Source organism: Xiphophorus couchianus, chromosome 22, assembly GCF_001444195.1.
Source record: "Xiphophorus couchianus chromosome 22, X_couchianus-1.0, whole genome shotgun sequence".
In the NCBI taxonomy this organism is placed as follows: Eukaryota; Metazoa; Chordata; class Actinopteri; order Cyprinodontiformes; family Poeciliidae; genus Xiphophorus; species Xiphophorus couchianus.
Genome location: NC_040249.1, coordinates 24,432,771 through 24,452,314, shown reverse-complemented (window position 1 = coordinate 24,452,314; position 19,544 = coordinate 24,432,771). Strand labels below are relative to the sequence as shown.

Here is a 19,544-nt window from a genome sequence, read left to right as displayed (position 1 = left end):
TTCCTATTCCACCATTAAATGGGCTGCTCTTTCCTCTGTTATTCTTTCTTTGTGCTTTTGCTCCTGGTCCTCCTTTTTCCATGTGCTCTTCCTTACTTATGTATTACCTTCATTCCTTAGATCTTTCCTTGCTTGTCTCCTATTTACTTTCCTTTCTTTCATCCTTCTGGCATTACTTTCTCTGTATTTCCCACACCATGGTTGAATCTGGATCCCTAGAGATTCCTGATGCATTTTTGTTTTGAAGATTTTAAGCTAAATTTTAAGGGCTGGAAATCCAGGACTGTTGACTGCAAAAAAACTTTGGAATTGTTCATGAAAAAGATCCAGGAACCTGGCAAACATGCTGGTCAGTGACCCAGTTTGTGCGAAATCTTCTGATCCAGATTAAAAAATGAAGGTATTTGATTCCACTGATGCAATGACCAACTTCTTCTGTTTTTAACCATGACTGAATACATGGGACTTTGGAATGAATGACCTATTGAGCTGTAATTTGTCTAATCATACACAAACCGATTAGTTTTTGGGTCATGATAAACTCCGGCCTACACACTGCCATATAAATATACTTTTACACAGTGAACAGCACCCTGTTGTGAAGCCAAAACCAAAAGGAATGGAGCAACAGTGAAATCCAGGGATAATTGAGCAGCAGGAGAAATATATCATGAGTTTGAAAATATTGGAGGCAGAAAGTGAAGCAACTGAAGCAGGATCATAAAAGATCAAAGGTCACAATAATCACAGTGGATTAGATGAGAAGAGCAATAATGGTGGATTTTACTGAACTTGGTTCTGAAGAGACAGCAACTTTTAATCACACAGCCCAATAAACATAGAGTGAATTTAAGATGAAAATATTATCATCAAATTATTTCTTAAAGTCTTTATTTAGGAAATATAACTCTTAACTCTAATGATTGTCAACACCTAATAGGTTGACACTGTAGAACAGTACAATGATCACTTTTGGGATTAAATAAACCTTTAAATCTGATTACTGCAAATAATTGTTGTTTTATTGATGGAATCTTTAGATCCAATATGAGTCTTTTTGTACTTTATGATGTAAAGCACTTTGAACTGTCTTGTTGCTGAAATGTGCAAAGAAACTTGACTTTTAGATTATCTGTCTTTTTTCATGAATTCCAGTCTTAAATGTTTAGTATGCAAAAGTTTAAAGTTTTATATTTTCTGATCTGAATCAACACACCTTCAGGTATTCAGCTGTTATTTCAATCTGCTCTCTGAACAGTTGATATTTTACAGCTGCTATAAACAGCATATATGACAGAGAAACACCACAAGTTCTGCTTTTATCACTCTCTACATTTATCAAATGGGCCTTCATTCTTAAAGGGACAGAAATACATTTTAAAATGATCCAGAAGGTTTAACTGGTGGCAGAATCTTAAAGAGACGGTTCAGGTTTCAAGTGGATTTTTGTATCTATACAAATCAATAGCAAAACCTGCCCACAGTTCTGCTTTTAAGCTCTGAGATATTTAGGTTTTAGTCAAATCATTTTGGAACTGGTTGAGTCCACAGAGTTCTAACGATCTAAATATAAAAACCAACTGTTTATGTTGTTTAATTCCAGTTCATCATCAATCTTATAATCCTGTAATTCAGTCTTGAAACTGTAGAGATGAAACTTTGTGCTGAAATCATTAGTGAGCATGTTCTCCAAATGCAGATAGGTGAAACAAACAGGAAAGTTCCTCAAGATAAACAAACAGGAAAGTTCCTCAAGACAAATAGGAAACAAAAAACAAACTTACAGTTTGTTGAAATGGTCCAAAGAAGAGTTGAAGAACATCTGAACAACAGACTTAGACACAGGTGATCTGCTTGAAAGGAGGTGGAGCTCCACCCATGATGGAGGTGGGACAGTTAGGCAGCAACAGGAACAGAAGTGGAGTTCCTGGAAACTTCAAGGTTCAAAGTTTTTTTTCCTGATCCTCAAGAAGCCATTTGGTTTCCAGCTTCAAGTCAGACATCAGAACAAAAAACAACACACACACTAAACAGCAGCTCTATTTCTTGGTTTTCCTATAAAAACCTTAGAGAGCAGCAGGATTCAATGTGTTCTCCAGAGTCACAGTGTGTCTCTGTGCACTGAGGAATCCAGTCATCTTCACCCTGCAGCTGATTCTGGTGGTCAACAGGAACTGAGGTGTGCCTGCAGCTCATTGTGCCAATGGAGTTAATGTTTAAACTAAAGAATGAAGTTTAAGTCCAGATCAAATAAATAATCCGACAAGAAATGGAAATAAAACCTCCAGGTTGCCTTTAATCAACTTTTTGTTCGAATTGATTGTGTCTCTTTATTTTATAGCTTTGAATCATCCTTATGTTTTTGTTTAAGACTCATTCACATGAAACCAGACCTCTTGCAATGCTTGCTCTTGTGTATATTGAATATATTAAACATCTGTCAGGAATCAAAAGTTTGCTTTACTGACTTAAAAAGAAAGGATGAGAGCTCTCATGTCACAGACCCCTTGACCATATGTTGTGAACACTCAGTTGTGTGATGGCTAAAGGAGTTGAAAACATCCTAGATGTAGATCTGTTTAGAAAACAAAAATGTGTCTTTTAAACATGTTTTGAAACCTATCCTCCCTTGGTATTCCTGGCATACCTCTTACCTGTGGCCCACATGTGCCAGGGCATTTTTTTGCTCAACAGAAAGAATGTCTTCAATTTATTTTAATTACATGTGTGACTTTATTAAACCAGTTTCACAACCATGGGGAAAACCACATTAATTCCCCCATCAATAGTACTTTTTACTAATGATAAATTTTATTAGTTAACTTCAAAATAGCCTGAAAGTCATCCTGAACCATTTTCTTTGTATAGCTTCTGGTTTGGTGAGATATGTGTTTAGCAAGAAAGAAAAAAAAACTGTTATTCAGTCTGTCACTTTGGAAGTAAAGAATCTCTTCTTGGCTCTTTTGTCATGTTCACCATGGTTTTTCTTGACTTGGAAATCTATCAAGTTGGAAATCTATTACTGTAATTTTGGACATTTTTTTAAGTCAATGTAAAAAATGTTTTAATGAAATAACTATTAGTCTTGCTGAAATTATTGAATTGTTGAACATAATAGAATGAGAAGCAAATTATTCAAATCCAGACGAAAATCTGTTTATTGCTTAAAAACACAAGTATAACTGAAGCAAATATACAAAAGGAAGATTTAACATTTGAATTCAAGACATGTTTAGAAAAAAATAAACAGATAACATAACATTTAAATAAAATGTGACTCATGAATGAATGGATAAAACCAAGAGATTATCAACATTCTGATAATCTGTGTGAAATATTTACTGGATTTGGACAAAAATTATGTGGATTCTGGAATAATCCCAATTTAGGACTGGAAGAGGAAGACATTTCCAAGAAATCATTTAGAAGAGTTTCAACAAGAAACGGATTGAATTCATGAACCTAAAAATGTGTTTCTGAGTAAAAGACACAGACATGAACTATCCATTAAGCAGTGAGAGTTTCTCTGACAGGAGGAGACTCAACTCAGCACAGACACACAGAGGAGCCAGAAAACCAAACTCTAAATCCAGGAAGCAGAGGTTCAGTGAATGTGGTGTTGAAAGTGTGGAGGTGGATCAGTGAGTCAGAGGAGATGGTGTAGAAGGACAAAATGCCAGCAGGACAGTCCACATACACTGCTACTCTGTTAGAGACAGAGGAGGAGGATGATATGGGTGCTTTTATGTTATTGTGCCACACAGAGTAACCATGATGATCAGAGCATCTCAGACTCCAGGACTTATCATTTCCTCCAAACATACAGTCTTCACTGCATCCCCTCCTCTTGATTCCTCTGTAACTCACTGATAAATAAACAACCCCTCTCCACTCGACCTCCCAGTAACAGCGACCAGTCAGACCAGTTCCACAGAGCAGCTGAGGATGCCTGTAATCAAATCTGTCTGGATTATCAGGATATGACTGAAGCTCCTCCACATGTGTCACCTTCCTGTTATCTTTAGACAGTTGGAGATTTCTGTTCATTGTGTTTGTGTCAACAGTGAGTTGACAGGAATCTGATAGAGAGAACATACACAGTCCAGATGCAGTTATTGATTATTTATTGACACTTTTAATGATGGATCAATGTGAGCTGCTTTGTTGTCATGAATCAGATGAATCAGATGAAAAACACACTTACATTTCCTCAGACCTGGTGTCAACCATCGGACTCCAGCAGGTTCCACCCTGAAAGGAGAAGAGGGGTCAGACCATCATTCTATTTCAGCAGCAAACATGGACATTACATGTCTCTCAGACACACATTGTTCTCTACTGAGAGTAGCGATGGCCAAATGAAGCCTCGTGAAGCAATGAAGCCTCCCAGTCCATTGCTTTGCTCAAAGGTTCATTACTCGGTGGTTCATTCATTTCTCACAGGACACAGAACCATGCACACACACACTAGAGACCAATTAATCTGAGAGGCATGCACAGGGAGAACATACAAACTCCATGCAGAAAGACCCTGCTGGGAATTGAACCAAGAACCTTTTTGCTGCAAGGTAACAGCTCTACCAACTGCACCACTGTGCAGTCCTCAGATAGACATACTTAAAAAATGTTGTAAATTGTATTAAAGATAATCCATTTGAGAACTCGGCCAGATCACAGACTTGATTGGCAACGGGTGTTACATCCAGATCAGGAATTGGAAAAATATGTATATTTTTTCTGAATAAAAATGGGAATCATAACAGTATATACCATCTTGTGGTGGTACAGAGTCAGACTGTCTCAAAACAACTCGTGCGACACTGCAGCAGTGCCTGCCATAAAGCGGACCAAAACACAGCATCAGCTTGAAATGGGAGCATTGTTGCCAACTTAGCAACATTGTTGCTGTATTTAGTGACTTTTCAGACTTGTGCTACAAAAGTTGCTGGAGCATATTTTTGTCCAGCAATACTCTCCTGTTACTAAACTCATGTTTAGTAACAGGAGAGTCAATTAAATCCTATTTAACCAATCTTTTTTAGTTATTAAAATTATTTGTAGCCAATCCTGGTATATGTTGACTATGAGTGGCTGTTTTCTTTTGTCATCAACTGATTTGACAATAGACATTTATTTTAGTGTATTCAGAGTGCAGTGCTTGTTGGGGCAGACAGTATTCCTTGAGATTTGATTTGCCTCCTGAGAAACTAAAATTCTTCAAAAATTCTCTTTTTCTTGGATTCCTATTGGCTCTCTGACCTGATCCCTTATATTTTTACTCACCAGGCCAGAATTTTACTCTTCCAGCAGCTTTACGTCTGTTTCTGCTGTGCAAGACTGATATATCTTTGCAGAACAAAGAAATAGTGGAAATTTCAAGAAGGTGAGAATTTTGGAGGTGAAGGGGTTAATTCTTTTTATTTAAGAATCTTGTGAGCGATCATCTCGAAGTCTTCCCAGATGTCAGAGTTTTTCTTGTTGCTGGCTCCATTTAAATCAAGTTTATTTGTGTAGTACATTTCAGCAACATTGCAGTTTCAAAGTGCTTTACATAATAAAAAACAAATATAAAATCACAAAATATACCATAATCAACAATTGAGAAAACAGGTAACAAACATTACATTTTGATGAGTGCAATCATCAAAATCTTTAATATTGTCAGGAAGTGCGGGTGGTGAGAGTGGTGAGGCAGATGCAGCGGACCCAGGTATGATGAATATGATGTTTTAATGAAAATAACTTAGTCCAAACAACGAGCAGGAGTAACACACACTGAACACGAAGAGACTAAACATTGACGACACAGAAGCTAACATTGACGAGGACCCGACGAGGAACAAAGGACACAGGTGGAGTTAAATACACGGGAGGGTAATCATAGAAACGAGACACACCTGGGAACAATCAAGGGGAGGACAGGACAACGAAGAGACTTAAGGGGACAGAAAACTCTAAATAAACACAGAAAGACACAGATCATGACAGTACCCCCCCCTCAAGGGCGGCTACCAGACGCCCAAGAAAAAAAAAAAAAACCCAAAAAACCCAACAAGGGTGGGTGGAGGGGTGCCGGACGGCGGGCCAGAGTCCAAACTAACAAAAAAACAACCCACAGTTGTGGGCGGAAAAACAAGAAGGGCCAAGAGTCCATAAACAACAAAAAAAAAAACTACCCACAGGGTGGGCGGAGGCAAAGGAGGCGGGAACCACTGAGGTGGTCTGGCGGTCGTCCGTGGCAGCGGGAACTACGGAGGCGGTCCGGCGGTCGTCCGCGGCGCTGGAGGCGGGAACCACGGAGGCGGTCCGGCGGTCGTCCGCGGCGCTGGAGGCGGGAACCACGGAGGCGGTCCGGCGGCCGTCCGTGGCGCTGGAGACGGGAACCACAGAGGCGGTCCGGCGGTCGCCCGCGGCGCCGGAGGTGGCAACGGGGAGTCCCGGGGGCCGCCCACAGACGGCGACGACGAGCCCCCCGAGGCAGGGTCTCGGAGGGAACGCTGAGGGTCTCGGTCTCGGAGGGAACGCTGAGGGTCTCGGTCTCGGGAGGAACGCTGAGGGTCTCGGTCTCGGGAGGAACGCTGAGGGTCTCGGTCTCGGGAGGAACGCTGAGGGTCTCGGTCTCGGGAGGAACGCTGAGGGTCTCGGTCTTCGGGGTCTCGGGAGTCAAGGTCTCGGGGGTCAGGGTCTCGGAGGGAACGCAGAGGGTCAGGGTCTCGGAGGGAACGCAGAGGGTCAGGGTCTCGGAGGGAACGCAGAGGGTCAGGGTCTCTGGAGGAACGCAGAGGGTCAGGGTCTCTGGAGGAACGCAGGAGGTCAGGGTCTCTGGAGGAACGCTGGAGGTCAGGGTCTCGGGTGGAACGCTGGAGGTCAGAGTCTCGGGTGGAACGCTGGAGGTCAGAGTCTCGGGTGGAACGCTGGAGGTCAGGGTCTCGGGTGGAACGCTGGAGGTCAGGGTCTCGGGTGGAACGCTGGGAGTCTGAGTCGGAACGCAGGGAGTCTCGGTAGGAACGCAGGGAGTCTCGGTCGGAACACTGGGGGTCTCGGGAGTCGGGGTCTCGGGAGGAACGCAGGGAGTCTCTGGAGGAACACAGGGAGTCGGGGTCTCAGGAGGAACACAGAGGGTCAGGGTCTCAGGAGGAACGCAGAGGGTCTCGGGAGTCGGGGTCCCGGAAGGAACGTAGAGGGTCTCGGTTGGAACACAGGGGGTCTCGGTCGGAACACAGGGGGTCTCGGGAGTCGGGGTCTCGGAGGGAACGTAGAGAGTCTCGGGAGTCGGGGTCTCGGCGGGAACGCCGGCTGATTCGGCCTCGGGTGCGCCGGCTGGAACGCCGGCTGATTCGGCCTCGGGTGCGCCGGCTGGAACGCCGGCTGATTCGGCCTCGGGTGCGCCGGCTGATTCGGCCTCGGGTGCGCCGGCTGGAACGCCGGCTGATTCTGCCTCCGGTGCGCCGACTGGAACGCCGGCTGATTCTGCCTCGGGTGCGCCGGCTGGAGGTGAGCCGGAGCGGAGCCTCGGTCCCGGCTGCGGGGGCGAACCGCAGCGAAGCCTCGGAAGCGGCTGCGGGGGCGAGCCGCAGCGAAGCCTCGGAAGCGGCTGCGAGCCGCAGCGAAGCCTCGGAACGGGCTCCGGGGGCGAGCCGCAGCGAAGCCTTGGAAACGGCTGCGGGGGCGAGCCGCAGCGAAGCCTCGGAAGCGGCTGCGAGCCGCAGCGAAGCCTCGGAACGGGCTCCGGGGGCGAGCCGCAGCGAAGCCTTGGAAACGGCTGCGGGGGCGAGCCGCAGCGAAGCCTTGGAACCGGCTGCGGGGGCGACAGCTCCGGAAGGCGACGAGGGGCCGGGTCCACCGGCGGCTCACGTCGCTGTCTCCGGGCTGACCGTGGAGGTGGCGGCTCCGGAGAGCGACGAGGGGCCGGGTCTGCCGGCGGCTCACGTCGCCGTCTCCGGGCTGACAGCGGAGGTGACGGATCCGGAAGGTGACGAGGGGCCGGGTTCACCGGCGGCTCACGTCGCTGTCTCCCCCGGCGTGAGTAACGGCGGGGGCCGAATCCGGAGGGCTTTGGGGTGGTGACTGGTGGGATCTGACATCTTCTAAATGCCAGGGTATAGTCTGAGTCCAGTCCCATCTCCTCCAGCAGCAGCGGAGATGGCAGGATCTCTACGTCCTTGTAGAGATCCCGCTGAGCCAACTCCAACTGCTGCTGGAACCATGCCTCCTGGTCGTGCTGGGCCATATGCTGCATTCTCACCGTTCGGTATGGTCGGGTCCTTCTGTCAGGAAGTGCGGGTGGTGAGAGTGGTGAGGCAGATGCAGCGGACCCAGGTATGATGAATATGATGTTTTAATGAAAATAACTTAGTCCAAACAACGAGCAGGAGTAACACACACTGAACACGAAGAGACTAAACATTGACGACACAGAAGCTAACATTGACGAGGACCCGACGAGGAACAAAGGACACAGGTGGAGTTAAATACACGGGAGGGTAATCATAGAAACGAGACACACCTGGGAACAATCAAGGGGAGGACAGGACAACGAAGAGACTTAAGGGGACAGAAAACTCTAAATAAACACAGAAAGACACAGATCATGACAAATATACATGAACTATAAAAGGTTCCTTTGATTTCGGCCACTGCTGAAGACAAATACTCCTCTGATGCGCGATCAAATACAATAACCCATGCCATGTAGCAACACGGCTCATCACACTTTTATTTTGAAAACCGACTCGCAAAATGAAGCAGTCATGAGACCCATGCAATGCGAGCCATTGTTTGTTGCCAGTCACGTGGTTTTCAGCAAGCATAGAAGTGGGGCTTCATCTGACACGCCCTCTTTTTACTCGGTACACACCTCGAAGCCTGGCTTCAGAGGGCCCATCAGTAGTTTTGAGCTTTGAGCCTTCTACTCATTCTGCCTGGACGTTGGACTTTTGTATATCTGACAATGTCATTAAAATCATAATTTTCTTCATTTCAACCTGGGTCCACAACGTCTTCCTCGCCACCTCTAATTGCACTTCTTGACAATGACCTTCTTCACTTCATCTTTATATTGTGTATATAAAAAGTTTCTTACACAATAAAACATATATTTCAAACCCTTAAGCCTCACTACCTGGAGGTTTAAGGGTAGTGATAAACTGGTTTGCTTCTATTTTTGTCCAAACTGTGCAGTAACAGAATAAAGCTCCTAACCTTCATCTTGCCTAATGGCTTTAAAATTTCCTGCTGGTTTTATGCTAATTCTTTTTTAGCTTTGTTTCTTCCTACCCTTAATGAGGCCACTTAAAAAACTACTGCTTCTATTGTCACTTTATGTTTCTAAAACATGAATAGAACTCGGTTTTTCTTCCCACTGTTGCAACATTCAACAAGAGAATAGGCTATAGTTAAGAATAGTAGAAGCTCTGAGTTAGAATGTTTAAAACAGACTTTATTTAGTTTATAAATCTAAACACTCATTCACAAACCATCTCCATCATAAATCTGAAATGACCCCACAAAGTTTCCTCTAAATGTTCATAAATACTGTGGACTCCTATGCTACTCCATACCTGAGAGCTTCCAGTCTCCAGTGTGGATCCTTCAGTCCAGCCGACAGCAGCTTCACTCCTGAGTCTCCTGGATGATTGTAGCTCAGGTCCAACTCTTTGAGATGGGAGGGGTTATAGGTCAGAGCTGAGGCCAGAGAAGCACAACCTTCCTCTGAGATCAAGCAGCCTGACAAGCTGCAGACACACAAATTAATATAAATGATCAACTATGAATAGCATTATGGATTTGTTCATTTTTAATCGTGAAGGGCAGCTAAGAAACCAGAAGCATCAGTTACCAATGATAGAAAATACCAAAATACTTCTGATTTTAATTTGAAAAGAAATGTAAATTATAAATTAAATATTAATATATATTTAATTTATGTATTAAAATGAATACATAAATTAAATATTGATTGTAGACACAGAGGAGCTTGATTTTTTTACGGATAATCTGTCTCATACTATACTGCGACAACAGTGACAGTTTTATGTAAAAAACACGTTTTTATAAAAGTGAATGAAAACAGATTAGAAGCATGTGTACTAACCGAATCATCGACTCCTAATTAGAATTTTCAAAGCGAGAACAGAAACTATAAGGGGGGAGCAATTATTTCATTAACTGTTAAAGAGGTCTTTCTGGGGAAAATTTGACTCTTGAATATTGGGGAATTTAAGTAAAAGACCATAAAAGAACTTTGACAGTAACTTTATATAAAACTATGACTATAGTGACCTTTTATCTCTTATAAGTATATTTTTTACAACTGTGGGACACTTCAATTGTGATATAAACCAAAATTTTGGCTTATATCACCATGTTAAACAGGCAACAGACAATTCAAGAATGCAACAATAAATTAATGAAGAAAAAATAAAATGTCATATCTGTGACCATTGTAAAAGTATGTTAAACTCTGACCCCTCTTTCACAGAAATAACAGACAGGTACAATAGACAAAATTCTAGTTGACTGTGCTCCAGTCTAATGAGATATCAAACAAAAAGTCATCATATTTTGGATTTACATGAGAATTTCCAGGTTGCAGTTTGGACTCTCCAGTCCAGCAGATAAAAGCTTCACTCCTGAATCCTGGAGGTTGTTGTTACTTAGGTCCAGTTCTCTGAGACTGGAGGACTGGGAGCTGAGAACTGAAGACAGAGCTCCAAGACTTCTCTCTGAGAGGTTACAATCACTCAGCCTTCAGGGGGAAACAAAAATAATAAAATGACAGACATCTGAGAAATAAAGAAAACATGTACCCTAATGCACATTTCCTTGTGTAGAAATTATATTATATATATTATATAATATTTCATATTATATAATTTTATATATAATATTATAATATAATTATATATAATATAATATATATTATATTATAGCTATAAACTAGTTCCTTGTCATCAATATTCAGATATATTTACAACAAACATTTAATTGTGTGTTTTGTTACAGAGCTTTGCTGGAGGCTTTAACCACTGGCAGCAGCCTCAGAAGAACCTCCTCTGAAGCAGAGTATTTCTTCAGATCAAACACATCCAGATCTTTTCCTGACGACAGTAAGATGAAGATCAGAGCTGACCACTGAGCAGGAGACAGTTTATCTGTTGAGAGACTTCCTGAACTCAGAGACTGTTGGATCTCCTCCACTAGAGAACGATCATTCAGTTCATTCAGACAGTGGAACAGATTGATGCTTTTCTCTGCAGACACATTCTCACTGATCTTTTTCTTGATGTACTGAGCTGTTTTATGATTGGTCTGTGAGCTACTTCCTGTCGGTGTCAGCAGACCTTGTAGGAGTCTCTGATTGGTCTGCAGTGAAAGTCCCAGCAGAAAACGGAGGAACAAGTCCAGATGTCCATTTGGACTCTGTAAGGCCTGGTCAATGGCATTCCGATAAAGATTTTGCCTTTTAGGTTGCTTTTTAAACAATGAAGATATCTTGAAGGCTTTGTGTCTATCAGCCATGAGATTTACACTGAACTTGGTGAATGTCAGATGGACATGAAGAGCAGCCAGAAACTCCTGAACACTCAGATGGATGAAGCAGAACACCTTGTCCTGGTACAGACCTCTCTCCTCTCTAAAGATCTGTGTGAACACTCCTGAGTACACTGAGGCTGCTCTGATATCGATGCCACACTCTGTCAGGTCTGATTCATAGAAGATCAGGTTTCCTTTCTGCAGCTGATCAAAAGCCAATTTTCCCAGAGACTCAATCATCTTCCTGCTCTCTGGACTAAAGTGTGGATCTTTTTCTGCTCCTTCATCATACTTGACTGTTTTCACTTTGGTCTGAACCACCAGGAAGTGGATATACATCTTAGTCAGGGTGCTAGGCAGCTCTCCTCCCTCTCTGATCTCCAGCACATCCTTCAGAACTGTAGCAGTGATCCAGCAGAAAACTGGGATGTGGCACATGATGTGGAGGCTTCGTGATGTCTTCATGTGGGAGATGATCCTGCTGGCCTGCTGCTCATCTCTGAATCTCTTCTTGAAGTACTCCTCCTTCTGTGGGTCAGTGAACCCTCTGACCTCTGTCACCATGCCAACACACTGAGGAGGGATCTGATTGGCTGCTGCAGGTCGTGTGGTTATCCAGAGGAGAGCAGAGGGAAGCAGTTTGCCCCTGATGAGGTTCGTCAGCAGAACACCCACTGAGCTGGACTCTGTAGCATCAGTCAGGATCTCCTTGTTGTGGAAGTCCAGAGGAAGTCGACTCTCATCCAGGCCATCAAAGATGAACAGAATCTGAAAGTGTTCAAAGCTGCAGATTTCTTTGGTTTCGGTAAAGAAGTGATGAATCAGTTCCACCAAGCTGAACTTTTTCTCTTTCAGCACATTCAGCTCTCTGAAAGTGAATGGAAATATGAACTGGATGTTCTGTTGGGCTTTGTCTTCAGCCCAGTCCAAAGTAAACTTCTGTGTTAAGACTGTTTTCCCAATGCCAGCCACTCCCTTTGTCATCACTGTTCTGATTGGTTGATCTTTTCCAGGTGGGACTTTAAAGATGTCTTCTTGTCTGATTGTTGTTTCTGGTCTGTGTGGTTTCCTGGATGCTGTTTCAATCTGTCTGACCTCATGTTCATCATTGACCTCTCCAGTCCCTCCCTCTGTGATGTAGAGCTCTGTGTAGATCTGGTTCAGAAGGGTTGGACTTGCTGCTTTAGTAATCCCCTCAAACACACACTGGAACTTCTTCTTCAGACCAGATTTAAGTTCACGTTGACAAACTGCAGCAATATGTTCTAAATTAACACAAAAAACACGAGGATGGAAACAAAGTGATTTTATAAAGATTATTTGAATAATTAGTATCATCATTAGACATCAGTAATTATTTTTGAAATATCCATCAGGTTAAATACTTGTAGAAATACTCTTACTACTCTGAAGATGGTCAGCCAACTCCTCCTGTTTCATCCTCCTTAGGAACTTTAGGGTGATCTTCATCACTGCCTCTCTTGTATCCCATCTCTGGTCTTCATCTTCTAACACCTGCTCATCATCTCTCTTACTCTCTGGGCATTCTGGATCATCTAGACTCAACATTTTCTGGATCTTCTTCAACTCGTTCTTCACAAAAGTGACAATGTTGTCCTCCAGCAGCTGGAACAGAACAATATATGACTAACATATTAGACCTAAAATTATGAAGCCAAACATCAGATTCATATTGGACAGACTGACAGTCTAATTATTAACATATTGCAGCATGGAGAAGATGGAACAGAGCCCATGGAAAAGTAGTTGTTGAACATGTACAGACCATAAATATGGAGTCCACTTGTGTTTGGTGCTGCTGGGCAGATGGACCACTGGAACCCTCTGAGCTCTGCTGATCCACTCTGGGGAGCATTCATAAAAAATACGCTCAAAACTTTTCTGTCCACACAGAGACAAACTCATTAGGTCCCACCAAATAAAGGCAAAACAATTATTCATTGTCCACACAGGAAAAAACACTGAGATAGGATGGAGCGACATACACACTCCAGGATGGGTGAATACACCAGGAATTAACTTTAGCTTTAATAACATAAAGCTACATAATTTTTAATAGTTTAATCAGTAATACCTTTATAGCAAATTTATGTCATGAATTCATGAATTCTTGGTTAATGTCAAGTTGTCATAACAGACATTTAGAATAATGTCAACTTTGTATTAAAAGTGTCATGATTTACCCAATGACACTTTATGACAACAGTCATAAATTTTCATGAAGACTTATTCATGTTCATGACGGTGTCATGACAGTCTTATTCACAACCCGTCAAATGAAGTGTTACCCATTTTCCATTCCACATTTCACATGTTTAAGGAGAAACCTCAACTCAAACTGTTTTAGAGTTGGACACATAGGGGGAAAAGAGATGAACTCACATTAACACATGTTGGAGTAAAAGCATTTCAGACTGACTCGGTTTACACAGCTACAGCAGCTACAGTTAGCTACAGTTAGATTCAGCTCACCTGTCTGTTTTTAAAGGTTGGTCTGGTTTAAATTTAACAGGAAGATCCTTGGACCAGTCACTCTTAAAGGACACACAACTGGGTTCAGGTTCAAGTCTCTGATGGATCCTGACAGTGCTGACTCCATCATTATGTTTTGTTTAGTTTTCCAATGGTAAATTGTAAGTTAAACTATAGAGCCTTACTGACGCATAGTGTCAGCAGAACTCGTCCAGCTGTACGCATGCTATCGACTGTCCTTCAGGCATGTTTGTTCCTTGGACACTATTTGTCTGTAAGTTTATTTTATTAATTATCATTTCAGTATTGTGTAATATTTTATAAGAAATGTTTTATGTTTCCCAACAAAAATTTAAAGCTACATCGTTAGCTAATTGGTGATAATTGGGAGTCATTTGTTTGCAGTAGTCTAGTTGTTTTCTGCATTTTGTCTGTGGTTGATGTGTACTTTTGTGCATTGTTACAGTTTTACAAAAGAAAAAACAAACCAGATAAGAGTTGCAAAATAAAACAAAACAAGAAAACAAACAAAAAAACAATATCAAGGACTGGATTATTTTCAAGTGTTAGCTAGCTGTCTAGCTTTGTAAGAGCAACACATCATGAGGGCAGAATACTGACAGAAAAAAAATCTTCTCATTTAAAATCTTGAAATTGAAAGTGAAATTAAATTTTAATACTCAATAATTATTATATAATTTAATAACAGTATATCCGACCAATGCTTGTAAATTAAGAAGCTGCTTCAAAAATAGAATCTAAAACATAAATTAAGCTGATTTGTTTTTAAAGTAAATTCCCAATTAATTTAGCTGACAACAATTTCCCTTAGTATCTTACTAAGGTTTATTTACATCTTGATAGAGAGCAATCTGCACTAAATGAAGATAATAGATTTTTGTGAAGGTGTCTGATGATAAAGGTAACCAGTACCAATAAAAACATCCCAATTAAAACAGCTCTGAGTTTCATAACTCAGCTCTGAGTCTGTCAGATATTTACAGACTTAAATATCTGAAAGTCTAGAGCAGACACTAACATAATCAATAAAACCAAAAATATTCTCATTTTCAGATTTTGAAAGAAAGATCTGAAAAAAGAGAGCTAAATCCCAACACAATAAAAATAGTGTAAATTTTAAATATGAACTAAAAACAAACAAGAAAACAGTATGTTGCATGTCAGACTTGAGGTTTGTGTCAAAGCTTTTAGCACTTAATGCTAAAAATGTGCAGATGTGTGAGAATACAGTAGACCATACAATTATGTGAAAAGAACAAAGTAAAAAATACTGAATAAATCTGAAAAAAACAGATGCAGATTTCAAATCTTTTGTAGCATAAAGCTCACCTGTCTGTTTCTGAAGGTTGGGCTGGTTTAAATTTAACAGGAAGATCCTTGGACCAGTCACTCTTAAATGACACACAACTGGGTTCAGGTTCAGGTCTCTGATGGATCCTGACGGGAAAAAATCCTCACATTTAAAATCTTTCAGTGAACTTCAATTTTAATACTTGAAGTATTTGTATGTTCAAACAATGCTTGTAAATAAAAAAGCTGCTTCAAAAAAAGAATTTAAAAATATAAATTGTGAGGATTTGTTTTTAAAACAATTTCTCAGTTAATTTTCTGACTACGATTTCCTTCATGTTTATTTACATCTTAATAGAGAACAATCTGCTCTAAATGAAGAAGATCATAGATTTTCTTGAGTGTGTTTGATAATAAAGATAACCAGTCCAAATTAGGATATCCCAATTAAAACAGCTCTGAATTAGACCAGTTGTGAGAAACATCTGTAAGTCTACAGCATCCTAATAACACTAATGAAAACAAAAATGTTCTCATATTTTCAGGTTTTGAGATAATCAGAAAAAAGGGACTTAAATCTCAACACAATGAAAATAGTGTAATTCTGAAATATAAACTATAAACAAACAGGATGTGGCATATCAGACTTCAGGTATTTGTCAGAGCTTTTAGCATCTAGTAACAAATTAGTAGATGTGAGACAATAAAGCAGACCATTCCGCAGATTTCATATATTTTGAGACATACAGCTCACCTGTCTGTTTCTGAAAGTTGGGCTGGTTTAAATTTAACAGGAAGATCTTTGGACCAGTCAGTCTTACATGATACACAACTGGGTTCAGGTTCAGGATTGAGTCTCTGACGATTCCTGAAAGAAAAAATATAATTGAAAACCCTTCACTGACATTCAATTCAGTATTCTAAACAATATATTGTTTTAACAATACTGGTAAAATACATAGCTACCTCAAATCCAACATCTAAAGTATATATTTTTTTGCCTGGGAAATAAATTTGTATTTAATTTTACAGACAACATGCCTATTATCCAGGTTTATTTGAAACCTTATCATTCAATGTTGGTCTGTTGTTATGTTTTGGTATTGCATTTGTAACATACTGAGGTGAAATCAAAACTGATTTATCTCTACTTAGCAGAAGTTGTTATAAGTGCCTGATCAATAATGGCTCTAATTTAGATATCGTCACTCTAGTAAATTTGTTTCATAACAACACATTTGTGTATAGTACAGTTTATTGTAGTTTTTGTTATAATTGAGATAATACCATAAAAGTAAAATAAACTTTGACTTGTTAAAAGTTATGTGAAAAATATTTAGTTCAATAAAAACTACACAGTTGTGAAAAAAATCAGATGCAGATTTCATATGTTGTGAGATATAGATTACCTCTCAGTTGATGAAGGGTGGGCTGCTTTAAATTTAACAGGAAGATCCTTGGACCATTCACTTTTAAAGGACACACAGCTGGGTTCAGGTTCAGGATCGAGTCTTTGATGGATCCTGATCGAAAAATATTATTTATACTTTTCAATGAAAATCAATTCCAATTACATGTTCAAACAATGCCTGTAAAATAAGATTCTGCCTAAAAAAATTACATCTAAAATATGAGAAAAAGTGATTATCTGCTTCTGAAACACATGTAATATATTTAGTGACATGCCATCTTATATATCATCCAGGTTTATTTAAAAATATACATCTTGTTGGCTCAACATCTTTCTTTAAAACTGGATGAACCTTCCGCCAATCTGTTACTCTCCATAAACAGATAGCTCAGCTCTGGTTCCGGTCCAGTTCCAGGTTCATAACCGTGACAATTTGATGATGTCAGTGTTGAGCTCTTCGATGGAGAATAATCATTCAACCTTTTCTTTGTCACTGTTTAATGAGGAACAGATGGAGCTTCATCTAGTGTTGGTGCTGTTTGTAACCTACTGTGGTGGAATCAAAGAGTTTGTTATTTCCACCTGGTCAGTGCCATTGTTTCAATTGTAATCATGATAACTTATTAAACTATAATGTGATGGTTGACAGTTTGATTTAATGACATGATATATACTAAAATTAAAGCTGTTCTGGTAGCGACAAATTGCAACTAAATAAGGCTCCTTAATGTCTGATCAAATATGATTTATAATAAGAAACAGTCATTCAGTGATCATCTACTGATCTTCACATTTATTGTGTGAACGCAGTGTGAAAAGGGCTGTAGACACTTAGAGGTGGTGACCTCACCTGTGACCTTTGGTCTGGCTCTCATCTTCCCCACACAGAGTGGTTTTAGAGGGAAGGACTCCCTCCTCTGTGTCCTCACACTGAACCATGCTGCTGATTTCACATCCACATCAGTTCACACACACTTTGTACCTTCATTTGAAGAGGAAACACAAATTATGTGCACATCACCTCTAATCATCCTTCACATACAGTATGTGCCAAAAATATCAGTTTCTCTTGACTTTCTACTTCCTGTCAAAGACTGTAACCACCTCTCAAACTCAACCCTACTGAAAGGGGCGAACAACCAGGTCAACAGTCTCTGACTCATTTTAGGGCCTTTTTACACAGCATTGTATTCTGGTCTTGGCTATGTTTTCATTGAGCACAGTGGGCGAGGACCATCATATCAATCAGGCAGAGGAACTCTGTTTTTCACAGAATATCTTTCTCATACTGTCATCCTAAATGTTATCAAAATTGAGAAGCTGTGTTGTACGGGCAGTGGTACAATAACAGTTTTCTTAGGCCATTCTCATATTTAATATCTCCATCTGGCACAGTTTCATTAAAAAGAAACAAAAACAAAAATAATATCCCATGTCATTAACCAGGCAGTCACTCAGATGACCAGTCACATTCCCTTCAGTGTTTTTTCCAGCTTCTCCTCTCTGGGAGGTGTAATAAAGCTCTCCTAGCCAGGAAAATCATTTACAAAAAAATCCCTCATCCCCTCTGCAAAAAACATGTTAAACAAGGCAGCATAGTTGCATTATGTTAATGTTTTAATTTATTTGTTTTTTTGCATAAAGGCTGGGTTATAATGAGTGTTTTTAACACTGAGTGCTGGTATAAAAGAATTTCTGTCACCTTTGGGACAGACTAGAAAAGTTTTTATCCATCTTATCTAACAAAACAACTTTAGAAGGATAATAAAGATCAAAGTTAACAATATTCAGATTGGATCAGAAAGGAAGAGCAGTAAATGGTGGATTTTATTGAGGCGGCAGCAACTTTTAATTCCAAAGTCCAACAAAAATAAAGTGGTATCAGATGATAAGAGCAGGATGTGGATGAAAACATTTTAATGAACTAACTGATTGATGGTTCTGTTTTTTGTCACTATTTTTGACATTCAGTGAGTCCAGAGCATCAAGTTCTTTCAGCATCAGTCCAAGTGAACGGCTTCCTGTTGACACATGCACAGACTCCTCTGGTTCATCAGTTGGAGGTGAAGCTGCAGTGAAACACTTTGTATGAAGAGTTCCTCAGAGTTGTGTTTGAAGGAAGACCTGAACATGTTGAAGTGGAGAACATATCTGAAAGCAAATCTCTGCATCTACTTCAAACAGATCTCACTAGATCTTATCGGTTAGTTTAGTCTGAAGCAGAAGGCCCTAACAGATCCATTTCTCCATGTCAATCCCTTCCTCGGTCACATTTGTCTGAAATATTAACTTAAGGAAAACAAAATGTTTTCATTAAGTTTTTTTCACCTCCTCAAACTTCATTTAGAAAAAGAATCCTAATTCAATATTCTCCCCTCATGGGTCGACACTTTAACAACAAACTGATCACTTTCAGGAAGAAATCAATCTTTAGGTCTGACTGTTTAAAATAATAATGGTTTTACTGGTGGATGTATAAGACTCAATGTGACTGACATCACCTGCCTCAACTGCATCTGGACATACAGTATCTGTTCTTTGTATTCCAATCTAAAATGTTGAATCTGAATAAGTTTAAAGCTTTTATAGTTTCTAGCCTGATTCAACACACCTTCAGGTGTTCAGCTGTTATTTAAATCTGCTTTCTGGACAGCAGCTGCCATAAACAACAGGGAGGAGAAATATCTGACAGAGAAATATCACAAGTTCTGCTTTAATCTCTCTCTACATTTATCAACTGGACCTTCATTCTTAAAGGGACAGAAACAAGTCAAGATGACCCATAACATTTAAA

The 19,544-nt window shown here is 40.6% G+C and overlaps 2 protein-coding genes across 2 annotated transcripts in view; both read right to left on the bottom strand.

The window, feature by feature from the left end:
* The window catches only part of LOC114138016 (NLR family CARD domain-containing protein 3-like), a 45,812-nt gene extending 32,479 nt beyond the window's left edge, over positions 1–13,333 (bottom strand). The window contains exon 1 of the mRNA XM_028007003.1: positions 13,322–13,333. Within this exon, the coding sequence (XP_027862804.1) occupies positions 13,322–13,324 (3 nt within the window). The 5' untranslated portion in view covers positions 13,325–13,333. The remainder of the gene's footprint in view (positions 1–13,321) is intronic.
* Positions 3,143–17,735, bottom strand: LOC114138076 (NACHT, LRR and PYD domains-containing protein 3-like). The gene is made up of 9 exons (XM_028007109.1): positions 17,601–17,735; positions 16,749–16,862; positions 13,322–13,400; positions 12,942–13,161; positions 11,003–12,800; positions 10,574–10,747; positions 9,561–9,734; positions 4,205–4,251; positions 3,143–4,079 (listed from the first exon to the last, which is right to left on the bottom strand). Exons 1-9 carry the CDS (start codon positions 17,687–17,689, stop codon positions 3,547–3,549), a joined length of 3,228 nt encoding a protein of 1,075 aa, XP_027862910.1. The 5' UTR covers positions 17,690–17,735; the 3' UTR covers positions 3,143–3,546.
* Positions 17,736–19,544: the final 1,809 nt, after the last annotated feature.

Coding starts and splice junctions, on each gene's coding strand:
- LOC114138076 (XM_028007109.1), bottom strand. CDS start 17,689: ATGGTTCAGTGTGAGGACACAGAGGAGGGAGTCCTTCCCTCTAAAACC. Junction 16,863..17,600: donor AGCCAGACCAAAGGTCACAG/GTGAGGTCACCA, acceptor TTTTTCGATCAG/GATCCATCAAAGACTCGATC. Junction 10,748..11,002: donor AAAGCCTCCAGCAAAGCTCT/GTAACAAAACAC, acceptor TTCCCCCTGAAG/GCTGAGTGATTGTAACCTCT.